We start from the raw sequence: 19,740 nt of genomic DNA on the forward strand, positions 1-19,740 counted from the left end.
TTAAAGCGTCAAGATTTTTGACCTTTTAAATCCAATTTGTATTGACATACAGAAATATGTGCAGAAGCAGCACAGTTATATCCTGGGTGTGTACATCATAGTTTAGCACACTATAACAGCACAAAGAACAATTTAGAAAAGCAGACTTATTGTTGATGGATGGATATTATAGACTTTCACTTAAGTGTGATGTAGCAGAGGCACAGCAGGACCATAATGGAAAAAAGTTATATTAAAGTTTTCTACCCTGTGTTGTGCACCTTTTGGTGTTAGATGCTATTTACAGTCTCTTTCATGCCTAGGTCCCATGATGGATTGAATTTCTGTCTTTTGTTTTGCTTTCTTCTTTATATTGTTGTGTGTACTGTTGAAGAAATGTGTTATGTGTAGGCTGTTAATGACAGGAAAAGTTGGAAAGTGTGTTACACATCCCTGCGCCCACATTTCATTGGACACAGAGATGAAACCAATATTGATCCCCTCTTTTAACTGTGGGTTATGACAGAAAACTAATATTGTTATTGTTACTGTTATTGCTGGATTCTTGCAACACCACTACTGCTGGGTGTGCGTCGTGTGCATGTCATTGAAAGTGCGAACAAGCAGCACTAACCTTGCGGTCCTCTTTAAAGAACTCTGCTGCTGTGGTGAAGTGGGGAACCGAGTTTTTACAGTGTGGACACCCTGGAAGAGGAGAACGCACAGATTATTACACCACAAACATCTGGTTTAATGTCTTATATACAGGTACCAACATGCACGCATTCACAGATGGCAATAAAATCACTTCCATACATCATTTACTCAATCTCAGACTTGTTCATAAAGCATGTGGCCCCTTCACAGCATTGCAGTTATTTAGAGGTTCGTGCCACATTAAAGATCGTTCACTTGTATGTTATGAGAGACTGTAAATCTCTTTATTGCAGTCATAAACCCAACCTCCCCGTCTCTCTCAGCTCCAGCAGCCATCCATATACAGTAAATCAATACTTACAATATATAAATAAATACACCACTAGGTATCACAACTACAGATCAAATTTACAGACAGCAAACAGTTCACTTCTAGTGGGTGGAGGCAAGATGTGAAAGCAGATTCCACTGTACATGAGAGCTGAACAGGTTGTATACTATCTATAGATCTGAGCAGGAAAAGCTTTTTCTGATTCTAGCTACATCTTTCTCAGAGAGGAAGGATGTGTTGCTGCACTGCACTTGCAATCAAGCGTAACAATGATGATGTCTTTTGAACTTCTGTTGAGAGTGTGACATGTTTGACAGATGCAGCTTGTTTGTTCTGTTCTGCTAATGTCCAGTACCCACTTCTCCTGTCCATTACAATCAAACAGTTGTTGCTGCCGCTGTTGGGATAGGTGAAAAAGGCAGAAACACCTCTAGTGTTGACAAATGAATTTTCAGAATAGAAAAAAAGCCAGGTTGACAGTGGATGACTGGATGCATGTTTCATGTACAGAATAAAGATAAAATCACCAGTCAATCAGCCTGTGACAGAGGAACAAATGAATTACATTTATTATTATCATTGCTTTCATTTTTCTCACACACCATCTGTGACAGTTTTAATTTAGCTAAAGCTAATTCTAATGCCAAGATTGGTAATTATTCAGTGGCAAATATTGTGAGCTAACTGTACAGTAAGTACAGTATTGACTGTTGAACTATTATACTAATATATTAGCTGTAACAGCCTCCACTGTTCTAGTTTCAGCCTTTATAGCATAACAGATTATTAAAGCAAAAGTATTATCAATACATATAATGCAAAACATAGTCAGTCACCCATTGTTTACAATGGCCCTGTTTGAAATCTCAGAGCATCAACACCAAGATCCCACTGTAAAAGAACTTCAAAGGCTACAAGTGCACTAACTGATGGCAGCCACAGTCATAATTAGGTATTTTTATGGTTGCGTGCATGCCCACAAGCATTCACAAACACACCGATAAGTCTATCCTCAACTCAATTAAGCATTAATTCTGCAACTGTTCATTTGCCTTTCCTTTCCAGAGCTGCCTCTCTAAGCCAGCATTCAACCGCTCAGAAATCCATTTCCTGCCGAAGTACCCTTTTAGCCGCAACATTAAATGGCCTTTAAAGGTTCTGTAGCAATTCTGAAACTGGTATATCAAAAAACACAGATGTGTGCTATATGCCGTGTTTTGCCGTCACACGAGGAGAACACACTGATAAGGTGGGTCACTGGAACAGCTCAGAGATTTCTCAAGAGTGGAACTGACAACCGATAAATGAACAAGGGGCAGGTAGCATCACACCGCACACCAACTACAGAAATAATTCTCGGCTCACATACGATCTCTCATCTAAGCTGCTTAATAGTAGGTAAAAGGTAAGGTCATTTTCACTGTCTCATAATTCCTGACAGAGACAGACGGTGAGGTGGAGAGAAAAGGACACAGATGTATACAAAGACACTGCCAGTTAGGTGGGCTTAAACAGCCTCAATTCTTCTGTCTTTTCACTACTGCACATTAATAAAAATATGCAAAGTGCAGAAGTAAGCAAAGCAATACAGATAAAGCTTCGGATGAACAAATAATCAAGATATCATTGAAGTTGCAATAAAGCCATGTACAATATTCAAATCGCTGAATCTACAATTCTTTGATGAAGATAAAACGTGTCACAACATATTGTTATAAACGAAGTAGCGGGGTGATGCAGAGATGCCCCAGCATACAAATCATATACTCCAGACTTAAGGGAACATGCTGCTTTCATCAGTAAAAGACTCATGATCAATATTTTTAGACTTTTTTCACTATCAAACTAATATTGTGACTTGTAACACAGTCACACTGTCTGTCAAAATGATCATAATATGATATTTTCTGCATATAAGTGAGAGGATGTGAGAGCATTTTCTTTTAATGTAGGTTCCATAATGCAGACCTGAGGCTAAAAGTTAATAACTCAAACCTTTGTTTAAGAACTGATTTTTCTGTCTGGAGCATCTCCAGTGTCGATGTCTTAGTGAGCAGCTGTATCTCATCAAATGCTCTATTAAACACAAGCTCTCTCACTGATAAGGCACCAGTGAGCAGGGTGCAGATGGGCTGGGCGGGGTGGGAAGGTAAGCAGCAGGTTGTTGCTGCCTGATGTGCATCTGGAGCATCTCTTTGTAGAGAGAAGCACCAAAGGAGCCAACAGAGGCAGCAACCTGACCGCTGTGCCCTGTCTGGCTTTGAAACCCTCATCAGACACAAAGGGCAAAAAAACAGGGACAGAGGTGTACGTGTGTGTCTATGAGTGAACTGATAATCAAGCAAGTTAACTACTCTGTATTCGTCCTGCATCTGTGCTGTGTTTGAGAACTCAGATGAGTGTCATAACACTGGGTCCTTACATTTCTAAAGAAATCATTTTCAAAGACAAGTTCAATGACGGAGACTCTCACCTTCCTCTTTGTGGAGGTCTCATTTAAAAGAAAACCAGCCCAGTCAGTTTCCAGAGACTGAGGTTATTCCAGAGGTTTGGCTCAAGATAATCTAAACTTAAAGTCTGACATCATCACAAATTTCAGTCTCTCAACTGTTTGTTTGTTGAGTGTGTTCTTCAAAGCTACCTATTAACTCCAAAACAAACAGAATACATTTTTTTTATGGCTAACATGTTAGTAGAGAATTACCCCCTGACAAACCCAACATGCATTTGGAGTTGTGCACATGCACTGTCATTAATTTTCTCTGTCTTGCTAACTGGTGTTGGGCAGATCATGCACAGTGGGTTAATCAGAACTTGTTTGGGTTGAAGAGATTGAACCACAAAGTAAATGTATCCTAAAACCAAAATAATGAGCTAAAAGGGGCTAAAGAAAAAAAAACTCAGCAGAACTGCAAAGTTAGTGATAATTCTTTGTGGGCTCATCACTTTGAAAATCCCCTTCACATTACTTATAATAAAAAAAAAAAGAGTTCATTCTTACTGCTAAATATATTCACTAAGAAAGCTTTAAAAGCCATTTTCATCTGATCACTAAGACACTACATTATAGGAACAAAGCCAAACAGTCATTTGTTCTTTTTTTTAACTTGCACAAGTCTATTCTCAGTCATCTGAATCATTCCTCAGTCTCCCCATGGCTTAGGTGGGGTTTATACATTGTGCAATGGGGAGCTTGACAGGCAGCTCTGAGGTACATACATATGTGTACTGGTTAAAACCCAGGATATGATCACATTGAGTCTAACAGAGCAGCGCTGTGATCACAGTTGGTTACAACAACTTCACACCTACTAAACATTTGGATCAAAACAGGCGCGTAAGAGAAATTCATCAGAAAAAAAAGCCACTGCCAACAACAAAAAAGCCATTCACATGTAATTCCAGATTCCTGTGTAGAGAGTAACTTCCAAACTATTACCATGTACCAGCTCTTCAATAGAGATGTTATGAATTACTGTAAGCTCTTACAGGGAGCGTAGAACATGACCAGAGCATGTTTTTTCTTCTTCAATGCCTCTCGAAAATCCTCTGATCCAAGATGGCTGACGCTGGACGGCTTGTCTTCCCAAGACTGCTCCGGTGGAGGAGGTGCCTGGGGACTGCAAAACAAAGCAGTATTTAATATGCTTTCTAAGAGGTAAAAGTAGTGCAAACAGAGATGTAAAGTATGCATTTACAGAATTTACCTGATCCTTTCTGAAAAAGGAAAATGTGAATCACCAGTGACAGAACACTCAGCAAGTGAGATTTTATTTCGGCTTTGCTAATTAATACTTCACTTCACCCATTTTGTTTTATAAAGTAAGAGATTAGGAAAGTAAACTGTCATGCAGGACAAAAAAGAGGGGGTAGCTAAAATGTTGAAGCTCAAGAATAAATGAACCTGTGTCTGAATGTGTTAACTTTGCACAGGAAGTGTCAGCTGGACAGAGGTAAAGAAGTGATGGAGCTGCCTGTTAGGTGTGGGACTCACTTGTGCATGAACTCGATGATCTTGTCTTTGCTTCGGAGCTGTGGCAGCGTGTACTTCTCCTCACCTTTCTCAAAATACTTAACAGTTGGGAAGCCCGAGATCTTGAAGCGATCTCCCACAGCCTTGTGCACTGTGGCATCCACCGCTGCCAACACACCCGGACTCTGTGGAGAAATAGCAACATAAAAGTCATGTGGGTCTTTGCTAAAATATTACCATAGAATAATTTGTCCAATTAGACCGCTGAAGGCCCATTAGACTAAGCTGTTACATGACACCAATTAACACCAACTACTTTAGAAACAATCTAAATTCAACCTTTGCAAAGGAGCACACACTATATAAAAGCGCTGCATTAGAAACACTAGAAGTGGAGAGAAAAATAAATGATATGCCGGGTCTTAAGGGCTCAGGGTGAGAGAGGCTCCAGTCCATCCATATTAGATAATGGCCCAGCTTTTCCCATTGACCTCCAGTGCCGGGCAGAGAGCCACAAGGAGAAGGTCCAAGCGTCAGGCTGGGGGGATGCTCATGGATGAGATAATTGCTACAGTCACCAGGCTGGAGTTTTATAGGCCCTGCCCCTGGCTGGGAAGTGTTAGATTACCACAGAGGACCGAATGGCTGAGAGGAGAAGAGGGGATCACACCCGACTAATCAGAAACACATCTAGAGCTGGGCTGCAGGACAGACCAACCAGCGGGTCAGCTGCGCCGGCCAAAAGCCTTCAGGCCAAGAGAAGGGATTATTATGATCTGTTAATGAGGTGCTACGACTACGTGTAGTTGTGTATGTTCATCAGAGTGTGAGATATGAAACATGCAGGTCTGTAGAACTGCATGCTGTGGACATGTAAACACAAGCGAAGGTCATGAAACTTACGTCCGCGCCCTTGTTGAGTATTTCAGCAGCTTCATCATACTCTGGCTTCATCTTCTTGCAGTGTCCACACCCTACAGATTAAAATCACACATTAGAGCCCAACCAGTGACAGACTTCTGGTACTTGAGAGTCAAAAAACACTGATAACTAAGGTGTTTTAGTCTTAAAACTAAAAACTGAACAAGCCTTACTGGAAATAATTCTGCAAAACTGGATGTTAAAATATAGGTACAAAGATATGTACTGAGGCACAATAACACAGTTTAGTATCAAAGAATTACATATAATACCAAATACACATCATGAAGTATTTGAAACAGCAAACTAGACCAAAATAAACACTACACAACATTTATGTATTAACATTTTATTCACATATGGGCTAATATATAGATCAATATTAATGAATGTGTGATGAATCATATAAGCCTGCTATTTAGTTCACATGACCGAGAGTAAAGAAGACAGATGATGGAATCACCTCTCAATCTTGCAGAACATATAAACAGAAAATAAATGTATACTCCTAAAGCAATCACTTCCATAAAACCATCGCATAGAGCTTTGATGGTGCAACCTTTGCAATACATTGCACCTTGAAAGCTGTCTTGTTGAATCAGTGCGTTAACAGCTGTGATTCTCTGGCGTCTTGCTGTTTCACCCTGGTTAGTCAGTGGGTTTACTGTTGGCATGCTGAGAGTGAAACTGTAAATGAGATGACAAGAGTCTCGTGTTTACCAGGGGAGTTAAGTCACATCTGATTACATCTTACATGTTTCACTCTCAGGCATGGGTGTGTGTTTATGTCTGAGTAAGCATGGTAGAGGCTAAAGAGGGGGGGGGTCTGCAACCAGAGAACAGCACTAGAGCTATCTACAGTGGATGCTATCCTCTTCCACTATGACAGCTCCCAATAAACCACAAAGGCTGGTTTAAACTGCATGCACATCTGAGGTCAATCATAAGGGGGAAGACTCAAATTGAAAAAACTGCTGATGATATTCTGTAATCTTAAAACACTCTACCTACAGCCTATGAAAAGTAATGTCATTAACAAGGTGCCCACACCTGTAATTGGGGTAATAAGGCCAGTTGTAAGCATGGCAAAAGCAAATGCATGACTGGGTAACACAAACTCAGTGCTAAACTGCATCGAGCTTGGGTCAGATTCAGACGCAATATAGTATAGAATGCCTGCTGGGTTGACTCAGGCTCAGTTAGCACTACTGGACAAAAAGCTGCAGCCTGAACTACAAACTCAGTGAGAATAAGAGCTGGGTGGGAGTCGCTCACTCACACCCAGCTCAGTTCAAACTCAGACCACAGATGTAATGGACCTAAAAGAAGTCTGCATAGCTACACAGTCTTCTGCAGACTACAATATCTCGACCACAGAAGTGGTTCTATGTTGGTGCAATTACTGATTATACTTTTTTAAAATCATTTTGTCATTAAAATTATTAGAATAAAAGTACCCCATAGTACAAAGACCAAGTTCTAAGGCAAATTGTTAATTGACAGGAATATTTTTTAATATCTATCATAATATGACAATCAGCACAGAGATCTAAAAACATTTTCTTTTCTCAGAAAGTCACAATCTGATTGCACTTCCACAGTCACTTAATGATAATATGAATTATCTCCCAGCTCTAGACAGGGTTGTGGCTTTCTAAACTTGAGTGCAAAAATTAATTGAGAATGGATTTCATTACATGATCATCATTGTACCTCCTCTGCCCGGGAATTAAGAAGTAGGACATCATTAGTGATGTTTTAGCTCTGTGGAACTGTGTATTATCTGACTGCATGTACAAACCTACCGCATCATGAATAAACTCTGTTTGGTGAGGAAGTGTGTTTAATATTGCATGAGGAGCGAGCAAACTGACAAACAGACTAAAAAGACTTTCAAATACATAATATTTGTCTCACACAATGTACAAGATGTTTTGACTTAAACTATAATGAATATGCCTTTTGAACAGGGATGAGCAGTATGTGTACGTGCTCACAGCGCTGTTGTGCACAGATGCATGAAACAAACTTGGTACATTTCCAAACCTGGTAAATTGCCCTTGTCAAAACAGTTCAGGAACTCCTTTCTTCAATATACAATGCAGCAGTGGCGCAGGCTATAAATCAAGTGTGATATGACTTGTTGGGTAGGGGTGGGGGGCTGCTTCTTTTTAAACTCAGTCATTGTATTATGTGATCATCAGATTGTGTTAAGGCTTACCAGAGAAACAGTGGGGAAGGACTTTGTCTGACTCTTTAAACTGATGAGTAAGAGACAAAACCAAATGCCTGTCCTGGCCTATGCATCAGACCTGCACTGCATTCAGAACAAGTGGTGCATGAGGAGCATGGTCTGCATGTGTGTGTGTGTGTGTGTGTGTGTGTGTGTGTGTGTGTGTGTGCGCGTAGGAGGCCTTGCAGAAACAGAATGAAATATTGCTGATTCAGACTGAGTGTGGGGCAGAGGAGCTCAGAGTCAAGAGGACTGGCCACACATCACTGTAGCTGTAACAATAACAGATACATGGCGAAAAAGAAAAAAGCTGGTGAGTTCCCCCTGCTTTAGAACAAATGTTAGGTTATGGTGTTGTTAGGTCACCTTTTCTGGGTCTCCTGCAGCAGTACTCTGAGCTTGCAACTACTTGCTAAGTGGCCAGTTGGGAGAGATATTGAAATCAGGCCTAATAACTTCCTGATGTACCAGCTGCAGCGCAAACACAAACATGTAGGGATTAATCTTTGTCATTTATAGCAAGATCTGCTGGAACAACATTCTATATTCAGTATTATTTTGCTGTGCTTTCTTCAAACAGCACTGGCAGAGAGGAAATTTTGTTTTGGTCCTGGACATAATCAGGCTCTGGGAAACAGAGCGTTCAGCTGAAGGTTTTGCCACCGTGAGGAACTGCATGCAAACAACCCCCTGCCGAGTGCTGCTCAGAGGACAGTGAGAATGGCTGCGCTGAGAGGTGGACAGAAATGCAAGCTGATGGTGGTGGTTGAAAGACCATTAATCTCACTCTGACAGCAGGACCATTAAAAACTGCATTGTAGCAGCAAGACTGGGCATCTGTGTGTGTGTGTGTGTGTGTGTCTGAGAGAGAGAGAGAGAGAGAGAGAGAGAGAGAGAGAGACAGACAGACAGAGAAAGAGGGAGCGAGAGAGATGTGGTGTAATTGTGTACATGAAATGTTTTGGTCATGGTGTGAAATATCTGTTAAATATGTGCCACTGGAATACAGATATTTATGTGGGCATGTGGGTGTGTGTGTGTGTGAGCTGAAAAGATTTGATGTTGCTTGATTTAGCTGCCTGCCCTTGATTTGAGTGTGTGGGTGACTGGTTGCTGTCTGCAAGGTGGGTCAAGTGCAGGACAAGCTTCTGTGAGGCTGTCCACATAAGGACAGCAAGGACTATTCAGATTCCAACAGACATCCACTCAAGTAATTACACCAACTAATGATAATAAATGTATCTCTGTCCGTTTCCTTGATAAACTAAACCTGAGAAAAAGATATAATACTTCATATAAACTTAAAACTGAGCCCAAAGGTATGACTTCCTTAAAAAGGTAACATACTCTTTTGGTGCTAGTAAGTACTCCCTTTGGGGAAAGGTATATGATATAGGTTTGATTTTGTTTCTGCCCGTCTCTCATGTATCAGTGTACCAGACATAGTCCAGCTCTGCCCTGATTGGTCCATCTTGAGAGTAGACTCTACATCAGACCAGGGCATCTTACGAACAGCATTTTATGAACAAGTATTTATGCTGTGCATGCAATAGAACTGTGTTGTTTTTATTTTGAAAAGCCTGGCGTTTTTATTATTTATGTATGGATGCATGTATTGACACATGTAGAAATTAATTGCCCAGCCCTGCTCTAAATCATGCAGATCACCATCACCTGAGGTATAAATGTGTTCTAATTAGAGCAGGTCAAGACCAAACTCTTTAATCTAATTTGTGGTACAGTATGACCCAACAAAACCCCCACGAGCAAACACTTGGTGAGGAAAAACTGCCGGCGGAAACCTCGGAGCAGACCCTGGCTCTAGGTGGGTGGACATGTGCCTTGACCAGTTGGGTTGCGAGATAGATAGGTATAGATGGATAGAGAAAGAGAGAGAGTGAGCGAGGGAGAGGAAGAGAGAGAGAGAGAACTCTCCCTGACAGTTGTGTACTAAAGCATTAACAAACACCTGTTGTAAGTAAATGGCTTGAAAGGCATGACTTGGTGGAAATCTCACCTGAGATCAATTCTTAATGCGGCATTAAGACATTTTGGAAAATGGTTTACAAAGGGTTAGATGAAAAGGAGTTCAACACAAAGATAGCTATGGAATGTGTTTAGTCTAACTTAGCCCAAAAAGCCTTTTACCATCAAAGGAAAAACAAATCCTAGGCTGCCTGGTTTGTTGTATATTCCTGCATGAAAAAAAAAACAATTTATGCAGTTGGGTGCACATGAGAAACAAGAGTACGGAGAACGACCCACAAGTTGTTGCAGCACCGTCAAGTGCAGTTTTTAAAATTCTGTGTGAGATTTTAGCCTTGTAAACAGATGGTAGCAGCAGCCTCGAATAATGGAACAAAACTTGGACAAATGTCCGTCAAATTGTTGTTGCTATATGTTGCACAGAATGGATGTTGCTATAAGCAGAAACGAGTCAGCTTACGCCACTTCAATGTTACTATACAAAGAGAAAAAGGGCAGCTCCCCTTAGAGCCCCCAGGAACTTTGTGTCCAAAAAGGACTACTGCAGCTACTTTTTGACCGAAAGTGGCTGTGTGCAGTACCTCAGCTTATCCTGGTCTTGTGTAATGGGTGTTTTTGCATTCCAAACAGAATGAAATTAAATTATGTCTCTTGGTTTTTCCTATGTGGCGGATCATATTTACAGAAAACTCATGTCAGGACATTTTTTCTTTCCAACTGGCACAAGTTTAGATATTAGCGCAAAATATTTTTGAGTTTTAGGCAGAGAAAAATGAGATAGTGGTTGTAGCAGGTCCCACTGCAGTGTGTGTGTGTGTGTGTTTTAGTCACTTCAACAGCTGGAGAGTGCGTCTGACCCCTGGATGGAGTGCAGTGCTTCTACAAACATGGAGGTGCAAAAGCTCTGAAATTATGTGCTTAAATTCTGAAAACAATGAATCATCATTATGATGAAAGCTAAGGAAGAGGACCACATTTTAATGTAGAAATTTATTTTTACAACATGTAGACTGAGATAAGCACATAGGATGAAGTAGTCAGAGGTAAAGCGGCAACCAACAGGAAAAAGAAAAATCAAAAGGTCCAAAACTGAAGCACGCTTCAGACTGCATTGTGCAGCTGCTGCACTCAGAATGTGTTACTAAATGGGGTGAATCTATTTGCATGACTTTACAGCTATGGGTCACATTTATCAACTTGCAAAATCTCCCTTGGACAGCTCCCTCACGCACAAGAGGGCTGGACCAAAGATTTGGAACAAGGAAAAAGAAACATCTAACCTGCTGACAAAATCTGGCGTGTTTACAAAGTTTGGCATAACAGCGGCAGTATGGAACACGAATAAAAAGGGATAAAAATGACAAGCAAGCTTATGTGAACCATATGGCAACAATGAAGTATTCTACTTTGAGGGCGAGCTTGTGTGTGACTGTGATACAAACAGCTTAAGATACTGCAGCCAGCTTGTCTTTGTTTTGTTTTTTTCCCCTTCATGTTTTTCTTCAGCTGCCTGTTTATACTGAGCATGACGGTGAAACAGTGATGTTATTTGCGTGACTAAACAACAGTTCTACCCAAGAGATTCTGCAAGAGAATGTTTTACACAGCGAGATGGAATGTGAAGTTCTTGTCAAACACACCGCTGCACATATTTTACAAATACTTTATTGGAGGCTATCTATGTATTTCTGGAAAGGGAAAACTGTTTTAGAAGTGACACAGTTTCACTTCCACTTTTTGTTTGGTGCAGAACTGATCAGTTGAATAACAATTATCAACTGTGTTTTTCAGTTTCTAAAATGTGTGTGTGGAGGAGGAGGTGGGTTGTGCTGTTGTGTAGTTGGTTTTCACATTGCTTTCTTACTTACATGGGGCATAGAACATGACCAGGGCTGCAGGATGTTCTTCCAGGAAGCTGTCAAAAGACTCATCGGTCAGGTGGAAGACTGGGGAGTCTGTCTCTGACCACGGCACCTCAGGGGTCTTCGGCTGGGGGGGCTGAGGGCTGAAACAGGAAGCAGAGACAGCAAAAGCAATGTAGGTGAGGGACATTTTAAAGAGCAGACACGTTGCAGCTGGCGTGTAATCTGTATGGCGCAAAAGTCGGACACAGCTGTAGTCCACACTCCACCCAATATATCATAGACACACACACACACACACATCTGGACCAAAGCAGCCCCACCTTGATGACAGAGCACAGTGTTGCACTGCCAAGAGCGACTGGACACAGATATAAACAAGTGCACCAGCCCCAAGTCATTTACAGAGACACACAAAAACACAAAGACACACATACACACACATTCTCCCGTTTTGTAATCTTCTCTCATCATCACACTCTCTGGCCTGAGTCAACATGCTGAAGCCACTGAGACTCAGTATCTCTATTTTTTTTTTTTAAAAAAAGCTCAAACTTTACAGCTGGCATGCTAAGTGATGTTGCAGATTCTTATCTTTTATCCAGAGTAAAATATACATGAAATCTAATATATATGTCTCTGATATGTAAAAAGCTCAGGTTTGGGGTTTATTATCAACTGAAGCAACACTTGGGCTTTATCAGTTGACATCTCTGGTTACTCTTTCACAACATAAGGTGCAGTTCCGTCCTGGGCTGTCTCTGTACAGCTTTACCAGTCATAATACTGCTGCAGTAGACTGATATGATCACAAAGGATACTGACTCCTACCTGAACATCAGCATCCACTTATTGCCTTGAAACTAGACGCTAGATTAAGTAAGTCAGGACTGAGATCAAGTATGTGTCAAGAGATGTTATGATATGCAACGCACAAAAGCAAAGGATTCATTTATTTTAAAAGAATGGCCTGAGAGTAACTGTGATATTCTGACCACTATTGCCCCTGCTGGCAAAGAAAACAGCTGTATTCTTGGCCAGTGGTGTTGAATTCCCTGTCTGTGCAAACAGGAAAGGGCAATAATTTAGTCTGTGGAAAAACAGTGAGAGAAATAAAATTGGAAAAAAAAAAAAACCTGAGACAGCTGAACATAAGAGGAACTTCATCAAAACTTGGAAGGCGAAGAAGGGTGATAAACGGGAGAGAGGAGATAAAAAAAAAGGCAGAGGCAGAGTGTTACAGAAAGAGCACAATGGACACAACGTCTCAAAACATGAACACAGCAAATCAGACCATTCTGGAAAACCTTTCAACACTGTTGACTTCAAAAGCTCTTTTCAGCTTTTTCTCATCTGCAGCATCTCCAGATGAAAAAAAGCTCTGACATGAAAAAAACGGTAGACAATGTGATGAGGCTTGCAGGAGGCCAGTTTCCTTCCTTTTTATGAAACAAAAGGGACATTTATGCACAAAATGAACAATCTAAATGCAGTGGTCTCAGGTCAGTTCATTCATGGTTAATGCTTTTATTTTGCACCATAAAGAAAGGGAGGAACAGACAAAATAAAGAGAAATTAAAACGCTGTTTAACCACTATTTATCACCTTTTAACTAAATATGAAGTGGAATTACACTCCTTAAACTGTCAGCTTGATTGTCTGATTGCCAGCTTGGCAACCACTTCTAAATTATACTGCTGGGCCCTGAACAAGCAGTGTAGTAAAAGCTTAGGAGTGGGAAGGGAATTGTTATGGCTCCGGGCTGAAGAGAGTGCACCTGGAATACATCCTCTGCCTGTCTCGCTCTGTTTCCTGTGATAGCTGTGAAGGTCCTGCACTGTGCCCTCTGGCTGCAGCCCTGTGGACAGTCATGGCTTTCCCGCTAGGCCCTTAACGCGAGGAGAGATGGAGGAGAAAAGGAGGCAGGAGAGCCAAGCCATGGCGGGAGACAGTAGGGTTACAGGCAGAGAGTGCTAGCCAAGGTGAGAAAGAAAAATGAGACAAGAACAGAGCAGGTGTAGATTGATGACAGCGTGGCAAGGTGAGTCAGGGTGAAGAGAGGAAAGAAAAGGTGTAATGAAGACCACGGTAGAAGGAAAAGGTGATTTCAGACATTTAAGATGAGAGGTAGAAGCAGTTTGCTTATTGTAGGAAACAGAAGGCAGAATGCAGTTTGGTTCAGCTTTCTGCACAAAAATGAGGTTTGTGCTTTAACAAGTCAGGAATATCTTTAGCAGGTGAAGTGATTCAGCCCATACTCACTTCTTCATCCAGTCCGCGATATCCTTGGCCGTGGCTCCATAGTTTTCATAGTGGTAAAGGAACTTTCCCTTCCTAAAAGACAACAGAGTATAACAAGATGATCTTCAAACCACCAATTAGCAATGCATGTTATGGCTTGGTGCTGTTCAAAGAGTTTTAAAACCACTACCAATACCTCATTTACATCATTTGACAACAAACAACCATTTATTTTTTGGCTTAACGGATTGTATTTCAACAACATGATATTAACTGATGATTCATGTGGGTCACATTTTTAGTCTGGAAAATCTGAAACTTTTCAGATTATTTATCTGTAAAAATCCCACCCCTGCACAACACACTGCACTGCTGATCCATATGTTCAGCATGGTACAATATTTTCAGCTCATATTTGCAGCTATGAAGACGCAAGAAGAAGACTTAAAATGACTAAAACATAGTTAACATAAGGATCAGGAACAACAGAGGAGTGGATAATGTGGCTCAAGTGGTTTCTATGCATGTTTTTTAAAGAGGAAAACAGTCATAGTTGGAATTGTTTGGAACTGCTGTTAATCAAAGCAGTCGTCTTTCACATGAACAGCTATCCAAGGTTAAGTGGGTTAAAAAATAAAATTTAATTTCCATTATTCCTTTAACAAACTTCCTCAAATATAATCTAAATAAAATCCAGAATTAATTTAACAAAATAATGATTTAAATTTGGATAGATCTGATCATTACATAAACAACCAAGCACAACATTATAGCTTGACCAGGGATTTAGCAACAGCTTTCAATGCTTGTTAAGTATTTGATACTTGATGATCAGGGAACAACCCAGAACTGAAAAAAGTAGATTTGATTCCTTTTCACTTCCTGCAAAACTGGCGGTGCAGAAATTGAGTTATCCATGACATGTGTGATGAAGAATCCTGAGAACAACATACCCTAGTTTCTACGGCTAAGAAAGATCTGGGTTTGACCTTTCAGGGGCAAAATAGCCAAAATGAAAAACCTAAAGGAATTGCTTTCTGAGAGCCGAAAGAAGTCTCTAATGAAAAGTTTAACAATGATTCATATGCTTTCCTCTGTCTTGAATTTTGTATGTTAGCTTAAAAGTGCATATGAGAAATGCCAGTGACACGTCGTAATGCATTTGAAATGAGGTAGAACTATCTCCTGAGCTCCTCACTCTGAAAAGATTGAGAACGTAAGCAGATTTCCTTGGTAGGAATAAGTTTATCTACTCTGCTATTCGCTGTGGCTAAATGAAGGCTGGGAAGCGGATGCAGTGGCTCAGCCCAGTGTTGAGGGATCAGTGTCAATAGTGACTGGCTCTGGCCAGTGTAATTCTGCAAACACAGAGGGTGGTGCCAATCGCAGTCACACACAGCTCCTGAGATACAGAGCGGACACTATTAAAGGTGATACACGATTACACACACTGGACTTGGAGCTTAAAACTAGCATTTTAAGTGAACTGACTACTGTGGCTGAGAGCGGCTGCTTGGAATTCAGTCAGCTAGATTCATGACCAACTCTGTATTCTTGCTTTATCTGTGCTGCTGTAAAATAGACAGAAAGTTTGTAAAATCAAATTGAGGAAATGTGAAATAAATGTCTTACGCCTGACAGACTCTGGTGTTTTTCATGGTTAAAGGACACAGCAAGGACAAAGACGCACAGAAAACTGTTTCACTTTTGTTGTTTGTTTAATTGATAGAAGGTTAAGGTGTGCTGCTGTGTAGAGTAGTAAGCTTTCTTGATTCGCACGACAGGAAAAGGTAAAAGACCTTGAGCACAGTTAAGGCGGGTGCAACAGCGAGATAACTCCAGCGGTGCTGATGCAGATTTACCCTGCAGTGATTAGCTGCTGTTTATCAGTGAGGGACTCATTACGGAAGCCAATGGGCTCGGATGGTCGTTAGCTAGCCCTGCGCTGACACTAATGTGCTCCCAGCTAACGGACTGGCTAAGTCTCAGCTACACATGAGTGCATGGGTGTGCGCGCCTACCCACACACGCACATTTACACGAGAAAAAAGTACAGGAGGAAAGCAAGTGTGCGCACACACACGCGCCGACTAACCGCAGAGGCACTTAATCAGTCCCGGTCTAATTAAAAGGCCAGACTGGAATGAGAAAGTGTTTAATGTGGAAATGGGGATGATAAAGCTAGAGCAGGAGGAATAAGAAGCAGAGAACAAAGCAGGGAGCTACAAAGCACCAGAATACAGTTAACAACACTGTAAACATGAGGACGATGCAGGGATGCTCTGGCTGGGGGGTCTGCATTAACAAACACCATCAGTCACACTCAGCCTCTACTGTGTATATGGCTACTAGCTTTGGGTTTCTGTGTAAATGAGTCTGCAGGCATATTTAGACACAAGGGCTGAACATTAAACTGAAATTATCAGATTACCAACAGCATAAATTTCATCCAAACACTACACAGACAGTGTTAAATCAATGTCACATGTGGCATTAAGGTGTTCTTGAGGAAGAAAAACTGTGGTACAGTATATTAAAAGCGTTTACTTTGTTTGGTCTATTAATAATTAAAATTGCTGACTTGTTTTGTGTTTTCAGGCAGACAACAGCACTGCATGAAAGCAGCTCCTCCAGTCTTTTTGGTGGGGCAGCAGCTTTTGCACAGTGTGGCTCCCGAAGCAAAAGGGCTCTGGTAAAATTGCAGGTGCTGTCCAGCAAAGAAGTTAACTTTTGCCACAAGCAAGCTTTACTTCAAATCAATCCAGTCTTAATAACTTCCTGGAGTTGTAAAATCCTGTCACATAGTAATACTAACCACTGTGCAGAGTAGTAGTGTCTAATGAGCCTTCACACTCATATCTATTACTCAAACCGGCCCCTCTGGACCACCTACTGGTGTTCCGGCTTGACCCGCTATCAAAACCGCGTGTTAATTCTGACCAAGGCACTGGCTTAGAACTAGAGCTGTCCCCCAGGCGCTACACAGTGGCTGCCCACTGCTCCTAATACTTAGAATGTTTTAAATGTACAGTATGAATTTCCCTACAGCAATCAATAAAGGATAACTTAATTCATAACTTAAATATTTTATAGCCACACCAGTAACTGAATAACCACCCCCCATACAATATATGCACTATTTTAACAATGCAGTTTCCTGTCAAACTTAAAGTACTGCAACTGCTATACCAACCAATGACCGTTAACACCAGTGATCCTTCCTGTGAGTTCACTTTTATCAAAGGGAACCCCAGATGATCCCAAAGCTCATCAGCAACTTTCTGTGTAACTTGTGAAATTTCCCAGGCTGGTATTAATGAAGGATATCTATCTATCCATCAATCTATATCTCCTTTACACCTGGTAGAAGCCAGTGCTGAACCTCGAGGGCCACCATTGCAAGGTCTGTTTGTCGCCAACAGGTCTGCTGTTGCTTAAGAGACCCGGACTGGACTTTCTGTTTGAAGTGGCCTTACTCTGATCTTCTGAGCCTTGGAAGTGAGGGCTGAGCCTAAAGTGAGACAGATGAGAGGACTCGACTCACTCAAAGTAGCAGAAGGTCGGGTAGCCTTTGACGCTGTACTCCTGCTTGAGGCCGTCGAACTCAGCTGGATGCACATTCATCCCCGCCAGTACCTTTAAAAAAAAAGTAAGTGAAAAGGAGACAAGGGTTGTTGTGGAGTTGAACTCAAGGCAGAGAAACAAGAAAAAGAAAAGACATGAGACATCAAAGTAGGTAAGTCATCATCAGATGGTTTCAAAAAAAAAAAGAAAAAAAAAGATGGATTATTAAATGTCAGAATAATGAACACGGATGAGCAGGGCTCGAATCAAGCACTCAAATACAAATTTTTGACATTTTAATTTAGATAACAGCAGACAGAAAATGGCAAATTTACCATAAGGTAAAACTTGACTATATAACATAACATATATAACAAAGCAGATAATCATCTTTTAATCGGTATTGTGTATGTGTAATGGATTTAGACCATGAGCAAAGTAAGTGCATTTGTTTTTGCATCAGGTACACTGCAGGCCATGGAAGATGTGCTGCTCACAAAGAGACAATGTTGTGATTTAGATCCTGCACACTTATGAGATAGAAAAAAAACTAAATCCAAAAGCTTGTGCTGGTGGTGGTGGTGCCTCAGGAACAGCTATAGCATGTTGTTGCACAAATACAACAAAGCATGTAGGTCAGATTTCATCAAATAACTGGGACTTTGAATGTTATAATGTTTATGAAAACTGAAAAAATTTTCACTTCAATGATCAAAGGATCAAGGATCAAAATGGAGTACTATAACAGAAAAGAAAAAAATCTAATGCCTACACCACTGCTTGTAGGTAAATAAATTGTGAGTGAAAAGTGAAAACATTCTTATATTACAGACAAATCTATCTTTGATATAAAATGAAGCAGCTTCAACTTCCTAGGTTCCCTTTGAGGAAGTATTGTACAACACATTGTTCATGACAAAAATAGGTTGAATAATGTCCATGAGTCATGGCAGGCTCTCTATGCCTTCTCTGCTGAATTCAAGTTGGCATTGTTCTTCAGCAATCCCTGTGATGTAGTACGAATCAAAATGGTATTGAGAAATAATACCGAGCAAACTGAAAATACACAGATGACACAATGAAAACAACTCCCACATTAATCTGTGAATTTTTTCAGCTTGCCGAGATGCAACACTCCAGACATGCTTCCTGTGTCCATGACTCATAGACGAGAAGTGTGCTGTACAACTTGGATGACCACCAATTCAGTATTTAACCCTTTTACTTCTCAGCAGCACCATTAGTCCCTTAGAATAACAGACTCTCTTTCGCTCTCGCTGACACCCTCACAAACACACACAGGGACCTTGTATGTGCACTGTTAATTTCCAGTTGAGAGACTTACATGAGACTTGCTACTCATAAGCTTGGTAATCAAACAGAAATACAGATAAATATCCCTTCATTCATTTCCTGCTTTCTGTAAGGCAGACACTTCACTGTCTGTTGAGGCAGTTTGAATGTCTCTGCTCTCATTGCACACAACATTCTCCCTAAGATTCTTCTTTGTCTGGCAATTAAGAAGAAGCATTTATGAACACAAAGTGTTTGTTTCCCTCATTGATCACATAGGCCTCTTTTTGCTTTTGTGGGTGCATCTCTACAGTGCACTTAAAAACATTTCAACAGCTGGGAATAGAGCACCCCCCCACCTCCATTGCTTACTACTGTAATACTGCCTGTCTACAAACAGACAACATGAGTCTTTAGGGGACCCAGGAGACCAGTGGGAAAAGAAAACCCGATGAAAACAGGAGGGAGAGGAAAAGTTGGGAAGTAAACACACAGACTGGACTGGCTAAACTGACATTTAATCGATACAGAGCTTGTAAACTTCAGATGGGAGGACATTAGCCCTTAATTGTGGCTGCAGGTGCCAGCTAAAAGCCAAACAGGAAGCACATTTAATACAGTCACTGATTATATGTCTGTACAATAATATAAAGTACAAAAAGCATTAAAAATAGAATGCTAGGCAGGATTGGTGGGCTTT

General features: G+C 40.9%; 1 protein-coding gene across 2 annotated transcripts in view; it reads right to left on the reverse strand.

Moving 5' to 3' along the window:
- pdia5 (protein disulfide isomerase family A, member 5) overlaps positions 1-19,740 on the reverse strand; it is a 53,018-nt gene that overhangs the window by 9,255 nt on the left and 24,023 nt on the right. For both annotated transcript variants that reach the window (XM_046403878.1, XM_046403879.1), the window contains exons 9-15: positions 17,728-17,819; positions 14,205-14,276; positions 11,949-12,085; positions 5,844-5,914; positions 4,962-5,125; positions 4,457-4,587; positions 614-684 (exon numbers count right to left, since the gene is read on the reverse strand). In XM_046403878.1, coding sequence (XP_046259834.1) covers positions 614-684; positions 4,457-4,587; positions 4,962-5,125; positions 5,844-5,914; positions 11,949-12,085; positions 14,205-14,276; positions 17,728-17,819 — 738 coding nt within the window. The remainder of the gene's footprint in view (positions 1-613; positions 685-4,456; positions 4,588-4,961; positions 5,126-5,843; positions 5,915-11,948; positions 12,086-14,204; positions 14,277-17,727; positions 17,820-19,740) is intronic.

Source organism: Scatophagus argus, chromosome 11 (genome assembly GCF_020382885.2).
Source record: "Scatophagus argus isolate fScaArg1 chromosome 11, fScaArg1.pri, whole genome shotgun sequence".
Classification (NCBI taxonomy): Eukaryota; Metazoa; Chordata; class Actinopteri; family Scatophagidae; genus Scatophagus; species Scatophagus argus.